We start from the raw sequence: 13,420 nt of genomic DNA on the forward strand, positions 1-13,420 counted from the left end.
GACAACCCAAAAGGTCAATGCCTGTCACAGCTTGCTCCCTCACTATGACATAGGGCGGGACCTTCCCGTAGCGAATATGCACCCCCCCACGAACAACTCCCACGTTCTCCACTCGGTACAGAGGAGCTGGTCGTGCCGAGGTTCCCATTACCGGGATTCGTACGACCACTCCCATTATGGTGTGATTGGATTTTCCGCAATCCACCGGTACCGGGTAGGCCTCGGAGGCCACACGAAGCTGACAAGGACTCAAAGTGCTGTTATAAGGGTGTAGCGCTGCTAGGTGCTGGTTGCTTATCCAGGAGGGGACCCGACCTTGCCTCAGGTCTTCCAGGTTGCTCCTCCCCTCCCCCAACAACCACGCACCATACAGCCCACACACCTCATTCTGTGCAGCCTGATCGGACGCATTCCGGTCCTCTTTAATCAAAGCGTTTATCGTTTTTGCATGTGTCTCCAATTGTGCTATGATTTCTTTTAGATGTAGAGTCATTGCCACCTCTTCGTGTAGTCCCGATCCTACCACCGCATTTTCCTCCCCCAGAACCTTTCTTAACTGGCCCTTCAACTGATTGATCTGCAAGGCCAGTTCTACGTTGTCCATGCTATTAATAATAGATGTCCCCGTGTTAAATGCTGTAAACCCGTCATTAACCACCCCTCGTCTTTGCCTACCGGACCCCAAAGTGAAATCCCCTCCCCCGTGGTACATCTCTTCTATGTCTATGTCCCCAAAATCCAGGTTGTGGAATTTCTGGAACATGACTTTTAATTCCGTCTCGCGGGGGCACCATGCGGGTAACTGCACTTCAGTCAAATCCGACGGACTCCTCCGTGACCCCGCGACGCGCCACTCACATCCGGAGGTACATCGTTGCCATCATCCATATGGCGGGGCTACTTATCTGGAAAACAAAGCAAAACACCTCCTTGCCTCCACAGAGCAATCTGCCTAATAATGGCATTTGGGGTTTTGTTTTGTCTGTCGTGGTCTACCTTTCCACAGCACCTCCCTTTGATCCCATACTGTCTGTCCCTGTACTCCCCTGTAGCTATACAAAACCTTATATCTAATTACGCTAACTACATCTACTTACACACAAACCAATGCTATATACAACGCCACCCGTCTCCGGGTGGCCAACTCATAACTGGTCCCCGTCACGCTGGGGCCACCCCTCTGGTGGGCCCTCCCGTGCAGGCCAGAACTCCTCCTGTCGAGGGGCCTGACTGCCCCTCACCTCCCTTTGCACTACGGGGTTTTGAGTTACCCCTACGTTCCCTGTGGAGACTGGGCTCCCTCCAGCCGCACTCCGTAGTGCCCTGTTTCGGCCACTCTCCTTCCCGGCCCTCCTGTGGCCGGCCCTAGCCCTAGGTTTAATTAGGGATGGGGACCACCTTACTGGGGGTTTAGGGACCCTGTCACTCCTACGTCTGACCGGGGGTTCCCACACCAGAGGTGATACCTCCATCTCCTCTGCTTCTGCTAGTTCTGCCTCTCTTAGGCAGTCTATGGTACCTGCCTGCGGAGGGCTGGAGTCAGCCTCCTTCTCCGCTGCTTCCAGTCCTCGCCCTGGAACACAGCCGGCTACTTCAGGCTGACTACCTGTGGACTCACCTGGCTCCCCTACGGTTTCCACATCAACCCGGGTCTGTTCTTGATCTTTACCCCCATACGGTCCCTCTATCATCTCCTGCCTGCAAATGGCTGCTGAGGCAACCTTTAAAATGGGGTTTTGTGCCTGGACCATGGTCAGGTCCGGAGCCAAAACCACTCCCACACTCTCCTTTTCTCGAGGCTGCTCCCTGGCTGCAGCTACCTGTCCTTCCTCATGGGGATCCCATGCTTTCCCACTCCTGGCTCCTTCCCTGGCCAAGCCATCCGCCCTCTGATTTCCCTCGCCTCGTGGACTATAGGGTGCCCTACTAGATGGAGGGGATGTACGGGGGTTGTTCATGTGGACAATGCTACTGGAAGCACCAATGTCCAGCAGATAACTCCCGACCACATCCTGGACCTCCATCTTGACCCAGGGTCTCCCACATGGGCCACACTCTAACGGGCATAGGAATGTGGGCTGTTTCGCTGGCAGTCATAAAGGTGCCGGGGGTGCGGATACGGGCGCGCCCTGGCCTGTTGCCATGGCTACCTGTCCGGACCCTCCCGCCTTTGACTGCAAATAGGTAATTAGATCTCTTACATCTATTGTTACCGGGGTCCTATCCCCCACTGCTCTACTTAGGTTTCTGCACTCCCTCTTGTAGTGCCTGGGCTTCCCACACCCGTAGCACACCGGCCTCATCTCGGAAGAGGTCTGGCTGCCTTCCTGTTTCCACTGCCTCCTTTTGGGGGGTGCCGGTACTATTTCGTGCACCTTGCCCTTAAAGGGCTCCTCCTCACTTCTCACCCCATTGCGATACGCAAGGGTGAGCTTCCTGATCACCTCCGCCTCGTTAAGGTTTGGGTCAGCTGGGTCGAACCAGTGCTCGGCCTTTGCCCTAACTCGCGGGAGGCAATTCGCCACCAGAGACTTCAGCCAGTGAGCTGTTCTCCCATCTAAATTCTGCCTATCTAAAGGCATCCCACACGCACCCTCATACACTGCCCACAGCCTGTCTGCGAACATGTCCGGGGACTCAGCTACCTGCTGCTTCGTCTCCCCCACCCTGATGAAAGGACTACCCTGATTCAACCCCATGGCCTCCAGAACCGCTGTCTGTGCCGTTACCCATGTTTCAGGTCTTCCCCCTTCCCTGGAGGTCACCGCCTTGCATAGGTATGAATCTAGGGTCATCAGTAGCAGCTTTACCCGTTCTACCTCATCGCAATCGTTTATGTCGGCCGCCTGCTGCACCTCCATAAAATGCAATGACGGGTCTCCTGCCCTGGTTAACTTGGGAACCTGAGCCACCATCCTCCTCAGCACATGTGCCCCATGGGGAATGATGATATCACTCTCTATGGGCCCCCTATCTGCCTGCCCTACCGGGGGACCATATTTCCTTTGCCGTACCGGGCACATCTGCCCTACTCTGGGCTGTTGCCCCTTTACCCCCAGCTCTCCCACCATGATCGGTAACCCCACCACCTCGTGGTGTGCTACACATGGCGCGGAAGCCGCTAACTGAGGGTGCTCTCCCGCCCCTCCTTGGGCCTGTCCCTCCCCGGACAACCCGAACCCCACCTGCCGACCCGGACCTATCCCCGGCGCCTCAGGAGGCGGTCTATTCCCCTTTGCCACTGGGGAATCATCTGCTGAGGGAAGCCCTCTGCCCCCGGGGGACCCCCCTGGTCCTACCAGGTGAACCCGTCCCCTAGTCTTGGACAGAGTCTCCTCCAGCTGCGCTATCCTTGCCTGGCAAGGCCCGTGATCACTATTGCCTAGCTCGCTACGGGCCACCCTGTATGCTGCTTGTATATCCTGGAACTTTCCCTCCAGCTCCCTGCACTTCTGTGTACTCTGAGCCAAGAGTTCCTGGGCGTTCCATTCCCTCTCCTTTGCCTCTACCACCTGGCATTGGAGGAATTCCTGGGCATTTCTGTGGGACTCCCTCGCCTGCAAGATACACTGCCTGGCTTTACTGCATTCCTCAGATAGCCCTTCCCCTTCTCTAGCGCTTTCTTCAGCACTGGCCCTAGCTTCTCTCAGTTGCTCTTCCAGTCTATCTACCTGTCTCTGCATTTTTGCTACCTGCTGTGATAGGCACGCCAGCCAAACTGCCTTTTCCTGCCCTTTACTATACGCTTTGCTTTCCGTCCATTGAGCTGCAGCTTCTGCTGGCTGCTCTGCTCTCAACAGTGCTATCACCCATTGTTTGGTGAGATTGATCTTTTTAAACAGATAAGAGGAGATTCTCTCCTCCATCTTGCTACGTTCTCTCACCCCCTCTGACAAATCACATATCCCAAACCACCGAGGTCCTGCCGCGGTCGCCATTCTGTAGGGGTTTTGCGTTTCCCTTTACTCCACAAAAAGGATTCCCCTAGGTTCTAGACCTCGGAATTATGGTGTGATATGATAAAAGGTTGAATTGACCAGAGAGTGCCGATGAGAGAAAACAGAAACCAAGATGGACTCAAAGCAAGTCTAAAATTTACAGGCTTTATTAAACAATGAGAAATCGAATCTCACCAACACTACACAATGCGTGGCTAAACTTATGCTTTAAACTAAAACTATGGACGAAAACTATCGGGCACGTCGTAAAACTTACTTTAACACAAGTTACTTGCAAGCATACTCCCCCTTTGACCTTTCTCCCCTCAACCTCCTATTTCGGGAACTTCACCAGGTCACCAGGATACTCACAGCGAAGTCGATGCAGGCCCACGAGCTGTCCAGCAGAGCAGGAAGAGCAGGAAGAGAGAGAGAGTTCTGGCTTGACTTCGGCTTTTATACCTGAGCTTCCTTTGAAACCCCCAGGTGGTCCTCTGGATAGAAGGGGTTCTTTTGATGTTTCCCAGTTTCGATCTGGCATGAACAATAGGCTTCCGATGATAAGGGGTTCGCTGATGTCATGATCCCTCAGCCTGATCGTTATCATCCCCGATGGTGATTGTGCTTGTGCTGGCCTGTTTACCACCGTCTGCTGAAGCTTGGTTCCTCCCTTTGTGTATCCAAGAGAATCTCGTTATCTCCGTCTCAGCCTTCCCTGTTCACACCGTTGTGTGATGTCCAAGTCCACAGGCCAGACGGGTTTGATTCTTGATGTGTATTGGAGGGGGTTTTTTCCGTTGCAGCCAGCAAATTTGTCTTTTAAGATATCCATGTGCTTATTCAATTTCTTCCATAATTTTGGAGGATTTGCCCAAATAACTTACACCAGCACCTCCCTCATGGCCCCATAGTCCCTTTTATTCAACTGTAACACTGACACCTCCGATCTATCCTTCTCCCTCTCCAATTGTAGATTAAACCTGACCATGTTATGGTCACTTCCTCCTAATGGCTCATTAACCTCAAATTCCTTTATCAAATCCGGTTCATTGCATAACACTAAATCCATAATTGCCTTCTCCCTGGTAGGCTCCAATACAAGCTGTTCTAAGAATCCATCACGAAGGCACTCTACAAAGTCCCTTTCTTGGGGTCCAGTACCAACCTGATTTTCCCAGTCTACCTGCATGTTGAAATCGCCCATAACAACCACAGCATTACCTTTGCTACATGCCAATTTTAACTCCTGATTCAACTTGCACCCTATGCTCAGGCTACTGTTTGAGGGCCTGTAGATAAGTCCCATTAGGGTCTTTTTACCCTTACAATTCCTCAGTTCTATCTATACTGACTCCACATCTCCTGTTTCAATGTCACCCCTTGCAAGGGACTGAATTTCATTCCTCACCAACAGAGCTACCCCACCCCCTCTGCCCACCTGTCTGTCTTTTCGATAGGAGGTATACCCTTGAATATTCAGTTCCCAGCCCTGGCCCTCTTGCAGCCATGTCTCTGTAATTCCCACAACATCATACTTGCCAATTTCTAACTGAGCCTCAAACTCGTCCACTTTATATCTTATTTCGCATTCATATACAACACTTTGACCCCCATATTCACGTCCCGCCCCCCTCGCAATTGGCCCTGACCTTACTCTTTTATCCCTTCTCGAACTTTCTGTCCCATTAATTCGAGAATCTTTTGTAATTTTTCCTGTATTCACTTCCCCTTCAACTCCATCTTTATACTCGCAATTTGTCAATCCCTCTCCCCCACTATTTAGTTTAAACCCACACATGTAGCCCTAGCAACCTGCCTGCCAGAACGTCGGTCCCCCTCCAGTTAAGGTGTAACCCGTCCCTTTTGTACAGGTCACCCCTACCCCAGAAGAGATCCCAGTGGTCTATAAATCTAAATCCTTGCTCCCTGCTCCAGCCCCTCATTCAGATCCCCTATCTCCCTGTTCTCTGTCCTCACTAGCACGAGGTACTGGAAGCAATCCAGAGATAACAACCGTAGAGGTCCGGCGTTTCAGTCTTCTTCCTAACTCACATTGGAGAACCTCCTTCCTCTTCTTCCCCATGTCGTTTGTGCCAACGTGCACAACTACTGCCGGCTGTTCACCTTCTCTTTCGAGGATGTTCTGAATTCGGCTCGTGACATCCTGAACCCTGGCACCAGGGAAGCAACAGACCATCCTCGCATCTTGTCTGCTGCCACAGAATCTCCTGTCTGCTCCTCGGACAATGGAGTCACCCACCACTAGGGCTCTGCCCGAAGTTGGTCTCGCCGGTCGAGTCCCATCTCTAGGATTGGAGCCACCGACGTGTCCACCGCTCAGACTGGAAGCATCATCTCCCCCAACAGTTGCCAAGAGGGCGTACCCGTTTTCATTAGGCACAGCCACCTGGGTCTCCTGCACGCCACAGTTACCACCCTTTCTCACAGTCACACACCTTTGTTCTTCCCATATCCTCGGCGTGATTACCTCACTGTAGTTCCTGTTCAGGAAACTCTCGTTTTCCCGAATGGCCCCGAGGTCGTCCAGCTGCTTCTCCAGTGCCCCAACACGGTCCTGCAGGAGCTGAACACACTTGCCACAGTTGTACCAGCCAGAGGTTCCATCCGTGTCCCCGGGCTCCCACATCCTGCAAGCCTCACACTGTCTGTGTTCACTGCATCGTGTCCTCCTCCTCTCCAAAGACTCCCACTTTACTCGCAAGGCACTTCCCTCACTGCTACTCCCCTAGAGCAGCCTCGCTTATATTGACTGATAAATTGCCTAATTTACCAATTTACAAACCAAATTCCTCAGTTTTAAACTGTTTTTCCCCTGTGACTTACTCACCTTTCCCACAGGTTTCAGCCAATAAGCTCTTCTCCCTGCTTCTCTTTGATTGCTGCTTGTCCAAGATCCACGTAAGCACTGGTCTCTAACCTGGGTCTACTACTGTGCCCCTGTTGTGGATGAATCTTATCATTCATACAGTGTTGACTCCTTTTCAACCTTTGAATGAGAAATATCGCACAAATAAAATAAAACTTGAAGGGATCAAACAATTCAGTTGTACCCCTTCCTTGATAGAATCTGGAAGAATGGGATTGACGGTGTCTTGTTCTTAAAATCATGATGGACAAAAGGTTAAATCTTTCTCATGCAAGCTCTCTCTCATGCTCTCTTTCTCATGCTCTCCCTCTCTCCCTCACTCTCCCCCTCACTCTCCCCCTCACTCCTTCTCTCTCCCTCTCCCTCTTTCTCTCTCCCTCTCTCTCTAGAATAAAAGAGGAGGGATTGTGAGTGTTTATCTGTCTCAAGTTCTCGGGTCAAGTTATCTGTCTCAAGTCAATGGATTATGCTCTCATGCTGATGGTTTTTTTGTGTTTGGGAAAAGAAAGTGCTGTTACGTTTGCCTGTTACATTGAGCACACCTAAATGTTTATCTGCTCCCATTAATAAAGCTTTAAAAGAGATGTATCTGCATTCCATTGTCATGTTTTGTTTTCTTCAATGATGTATGGAAGAATGTTAGAGAATCAAATGCAATATTTTGATCTTGAAAACATTGTTTTGGTTTGTGATTGGTCTTATTGTGGTGGGAGAAGTATGAGATTTGCAATGTCCAAGGTGTGTGTTTTTTGCAATCTTTATTTTCAAACATTAACTGGTGGCAGGTCTATTTTAATGTTCGTTAAGAAGGAATTATTCAGTTGTAAAAAAAGGACACTGCCTTCATTTAAAAGGAAGTCTATGCAGCAATGTTTTTGCAGATGATTTATTAATGTTCTGTAATCCTTGTTCGATGCATAAATATAATGCCAATATTTTTAATTAGATATATTTAAGATCGTCTTGAAACCAATAAAATTCAAATTATGAAAATTTTAGGAGGTCGTTCGAAAGTGTCAACCCTTCAACCCACAAACAGAAAATAACTTGAGATCGCGGCAAGACAAGAAGAAGTATCGACATAGGCCGGAGCCTCTCTACATCCCTCCACCTTTGGGAAACCTTTCTGCTTCGTATCCTGGAGCTACACTGTACCAAAGTCAACTCCGCTCACCAAGAATCATGGCCGATCACCTGCTGGACAGAACCCAAGAGATCCCTCCCTACACTCCACCTCCAATGTTAAGTCCAGTGAGACAGGGCTCTGGCCTTTTCAGCAGCGTTATTTCTTTGCACATTGGCAATTATACAACACTGCCAATCACTCCTTTAACACCACGTATCCTGCTTGGTCGAACTAGTGAGTATTTTAGATACAACTTCTCTATCCAATGCAATGTGAAAGTAGATTTTAATTTGGTTGCAAATTAAAAAGTCTAATTTTAGTTTTTTTGTTGTCATTTTGATTATGTTTAGCCTGTTGACAGTATTCTCCAACTCCAGCAGTTTAACCAATTCCAATTTCCAGTTTACAAAATAACCTAAACAGTCCACAAAGTGATTTTACTTTTAAACCTAAAACTGGAAATAAAGATGTCTAAAAACACAAAGTGAGCCGTTCAGGATTTTTACTTTTTGATCTATTTTACTTTGAATACATTTTATTCACTGCAGCGACGTACCTACTTCATGGAGATTTCACCTTCTGTCCACAGGGAGTAAAAGACACATGTAACAAAACTATTTCACTGATGTGATGTTTTGTTTGACTGGGTGCATTTTAAAGTGTTTTGCACCTATCAGTTCCAAAACTAACTGGTTCCAATCCAACTTTAGATCAAACTCTACAATCAACTGGAGTTGATTTATTTATATTATGCTGATGTATTTAGCTTAAAGGAGTAAAGGAATTTAGGAGTCCATATGCATTTTTTAAAGGCACAGATATGTACAAAAATCAAAAAAGTCAAAGAGTTTTCAGTCGAGTTACCAGTGAAGAGCAAGGAATCAGACTTTGAGGCCAACCAGGGCACTTTGTTCAGTTTTCATTATCATTCCTCAAAAACAACAGTGTGGTGGAGCCTAGTACAAACGCAATAAAATATTAGGGATTAAAGGTTTAAATTATGATTGATTACATGAACCTATCTTTTTTTTCTCCAGTTTTTAAGATGATTAAATTTGTGTTTAAAGAGGTAAAAAGATTTGATGGAATGGATATGGGTGAATTATTCCTTCTCACGATCAATCAAAACAAGTATCCAAAAGAATAAACGTGGCGAAAACTGATTCAAAATTAAAACAGCGAGCTGCATTTCACACATAATTGGTAGAAATCTGGAAATCTTTCACCTAAGACATGGGTTTGATTAAAGTTTATTTTAAATGCAGGTAAAATAGCTCTTTTTAAAGGAAAGATTTACCAAGGGAAATGGAGCAAGTGTGGATAAATGGGGATAAGATATTAATCAGCTTTGATACAATTACATGGTAGAAAAGGCTCAAATGGTGGACTTATCTACTCCATAGGTTCCACATTGTTGAATATCTTCAAAAATATATAGATATTCCCAGGAATGACTAGGCTGATGCAGGATTAAAAACATTCAGGTGATTTAGCAAGGACCAACTCTAGTTTTAATTTCACAGATTAAATGCTGTATTTTAAATGACAGATGCCTTCAGTATTTCCTCTTACCACGGCTTTGTTCTGGTTTCAGAGAGCATTGATGCCATGACAATAACCGCTGGACTTGGCGAGCACACTATTGACATTGAACCGTGAGTGATTACTTTTAAATATTACGATGTAGTAGAGAAATCTGTTTGCTGGTGTATTTGTCTTCCTGAATGGAAGAAGGGAAAAAAATCCTATTAAAAGTCTGCACAATCCCATTGGGAGCACAACACTTTCAGACAAGGAGAGGTGGCAGTGTGTGGCCCGCCAATGGTGCGTAATTTCAGATAGTCACAGGCTCTTATTCTCTTTAGAGCATTCGATCTTGAGGAAGATGTAACTAAGGTATTCAAAAATCATGAAGAGGTTTGATGGTTTGCATCAGGATACATTCTTCCTTGGGTATAAGTGTCAGGAACTGGAGAACACAGCATAAGAAGCAGAGATGACAAAAATAAAAGTATTCCCCCAGCCAGTTGAGATTTGGAATGCACTGCCTACCTAATGAAACTAGTTCTAGAGTAATAGCCTAGGGGGAATTGGGGAACAATTTGCAGGCAATGGGGAAATGTTAGGTATTTTGGATTAATTAACCTGCCTCTCTCCTGGGTTGTAACACTGTGATTCTGCCAAGCAGTTCTGACATATTGGATACCTTAGAAAAAAATTCTCATGAGAACCAGGAATGAAACAACTCTGAAAACCTGACAATATGATCTCTTGTATCATGAAAACTGTAGTTTAGTTAATCTGAGGAACATGGACTGCATAGTGCAGTTGGAAAGAATCGACAGGCATTGATGTCATCCATGGATGCCATGTGAAATTTACATTTCAATTATCTTTGAAAATGAAATGTATTTGGCAGTGGAAATTGAAGTGGAAGTACTCTGACTAATCTTTGCCTGCAGAGAGCAATTAGAGCTGTGCACCACTTTGTGAAAACAGAGTTGCCTGTAATGATAGTGGCAGTGGGGACAATCAAAAACAGAAAAGATTGGAAACACTGTGCAGGTCAGGCAGCATATGTGGAAAGTAAAACAGCATTACTGTTTCAAGTCCAGGATGGTTCTGCAGGACCGAAGTTCCACAGATGCTGCCTGACTTTATGAGTATTTCCATCACTTTTAATTTGTAATTCAGATTTCCAGCCTCTGCTGATTTTTTGATTTCTCAGCAGCACTGGCCAGCACTGATACTAAGGTGAAAGCAAGTTATCTGATATTGTGAAGATGTACTCCATCTCTCTCTCTCACTGACACATTCCATTATTCCTTCATTAGCACACTCCATCTTTCTCTCTCACACTGACACACTCCATCTCTCTCTCTTTCCTTCACTGACACACTCGCTCTCCCACACGCACACCATCTTAAGCTGAAAATAGTGTGGAGCATTTATGAGGATATTGGCAGGTCTTGAGGGCTTGGGTTATAGGGGGAGCTTGGGTAATCTAGGACTTTATTCCTTCGGGAGATCTTATATTGTTCAAGATCATGAAAGGAATAGATACAGTAAATGCATAGAATCAAGAACCAGAGGACATAGATTTAATATGATAGGGGAAATATTTAATAGAAACTTGGGAGGCAACCTTTTCACTCAGAGTGTGGTGGGTAAATGGAACAAGCCAGAGGAGGTAGTTGAGGCAGGTACTGTAACAACATTTAAAATACATCTGGACAGGTACATTAATAGGAGAGGTTTTGAGGGATATGGTCCAAATGCAGACAGGTAGGACTAGTGCAGTTGAGGGCACCTTGTTTGGCATTGGCAAGTTGGGTCATAGGGCCTGTTTCTAGTCTGTATGACTGAATCTATTGCATTGGGCCTCACTGGGACCATGACGGAAGCCACAGACAGATCAGAGTGGGATGGAGGCTTGGTGCTCAGCGGCAGCATGGTGGTGCAGTGGTAGAGTTGCTGCTTACAGCATCAGAGACCGGGGTTCAATTTATACTGAATGGAAGATGTGCTGCTTCATTTGAAAGGACATTTTGGGTGTCGATAGTGAGAAAAGACGAGGTAAAAGAGCAGCTTGCACCCTCAGAGAGATTCCCTTTGTGGTACCAATCTGTACTCCACAGTCTGCAACTTAGCACTAACGTATTTTTTCTTTCCCAGTTCTAATTGAAGGGTCTTTGACCTGTGATGTTGACTGTTCCATAGGTGCTGTTTGTTTTTGGCACTTCCTGTTTTTGTTTATGTCACTGCTGAGTTTGTTTTAAGACTCTAAATACTACAGTCTTGAATCATTTTGATTTTTATTCTAATGAAGCAGCTTTTTTCTGGAGAAGTTGTTAGTTGAACCCAATCAGTATTGAACTGTGAATATTGGTGAATAAGTTGTTGCCACACTATAATCCAAGAAATTTAGAAATGTTGCACCTATTCATTTACCTGGGGTTATAGTAACCATACATTGCTGGTGAAAAGCAATTCAGAGATATAGAATTCATATTTCTAGACTCTCTATCCCCTGACTCAGTCTGAAGAAGGGTCTCAACCCGATGCGTCACCCATTCCTTCTCTCCAGAGATGCTGCCTGTCCCGCTGAGTTACTCCAGCATTTCGTGTCCATCTTCAGATCTGGACTAAGCATTTAGTGGCGCAAGGTCAAATACCACCAATGGCAGCTGGGGAATTTAAATTCTGTTAATTAAGTAGATACATTAAAATATATTATTTGCAGGGGTGACCATGAAAAGTCCATTTTGGAAAAACATTATTGGTTCATCCTTGTCCTTGAGGGAAATAAATCCATTGTCGTTACAGCTCTGGGCCGCCACAACAATGTGGTTGACTTTTTACTGTCGACTTATTGAGTTCAGAAGATGCACTCATTAAGCGCAGTGGTTCAAGAAGGCAGCTCACCGTTACCATTGCAAGAGCGGGCAGGTTTTTCACAAAAAAAAGACTGCTGGCTTGGCCTCTGAAATCCACAATCCAATCAATTCCATCTGAATAAAATAACGAATTTGGAAAGACTTAGATGTTGATCTTGCCAGTAGCATCCATATATTTTGAGTAAATCAATTTGTTTACATTTTCTTGCTCATAATGATCAGGGAGACACTTTATTCATTTTTAAATATAAAATTGCTTATCTGGTATCCTTTGAAAAGAACAAGTATCAGCAGAAATTGTAACTGCTTTCAAGTTGATTGGTTTTTGTTAATTTATTCATTTAACCATTCCTCTGCCAATGCCTAATGATTTTGTATCACTGGGTGATTGAATTCAAGGAAAACTCTAGTGAATGAATTAGCAATGATTGCTGATTTATTACTAAGTTACGTTATTTTCTGAGTACAGCTTTTGTAAAATGTGAGTCTTGCTAATAAACTCCAAAGCTCTTCCGTAATTTTGTTACCTTTTCATATCTGCTCATATGCTCACACTATTTTAAATGTTGTTAGGCGAATCAACATGGGAATGAGGTTTCAAGCCATGATCCCAGCTTTACAAGACAGGTCACTAGCTGAAAAAGATGTCCCTAAAGCAGACTTGGTGTGGAAGCCTTGGTGTGAGTTGGAAAACCCAGAAGAACAACAAAAAGGTATTAACGGATAATAGTTGCATTGTTGGTTACTACAACAATGGCTTTAATGTGGAATGTAGTTAAATGAACACTTGTTTAAATCTCTCACTGGGTACAAGTTTTAAATCATTCTTTTGCTTCTTGGAGACTCATGACAATAGTTATGTAGGCTGTGATTTGCTGCAAGTGTACTTCAGAATGCCATTTGAGATTATTTTAGTGATTTCTCTTTCAAACCCATTTACAACCAAGTGTTAGGCTAAATCTAGTCAGAACCTAGAATTGAATATTCATTGGCTCTCAAGGTCAACGTCTGCTACCCAGGATGAGGATTTTTAAGGACACTTGTTCTCCCATGCACTTACTCTTTATCATAC

General features: G+C 45.6%; 1 protein-coding gene across 4 annotated transcripts in view; it reads left to right on the forward strand.

Moving 5' to 3' along the window:
• Positions 1–13,420, forward strand: part of trerf1 (transcriptional regulating factor 1) — a 195,041-nt gene that overhangs the window by 136,468 nt on the left and 45,153 nt on the right. For all 4 annotated transcript variants that reach the window (XM_033025581.1, XM_033025582.1, XM_033025584.1 and 1 more), the window contains 3 exons: positions 7,825–8,185; positions 9,546–9,606; positions 12,922–13,061. In XM_033025581.1, coding sequence (XP_032881472.1) covers positions 7,825–8,185; positions 9,546–9,606; positions 12,922–13,061 — 562 coding nt within the window. The remainder of the gene's footprint in view (positions 1–7,824; positions 8,186–9,545; positions 9,607–12,921; positions 13,062–13,420) is intronic.

Source organism: Amblyraja radiata, chromosome 8 (assembly GCF_010909765.2).
Source record: "Amblyraja radiata isolate CabotCenter1 chromosome 8, sAmbRad1.1.pri, whole genome shotgun sequence".
NCBI classification, from domain to species: domain Eukaryota; kingdom Metazoa; phylum Chordata; class Chondrichthyes; order Rajiformes; family Rajidae; genus Amblyraja; species Amblyraja radiata.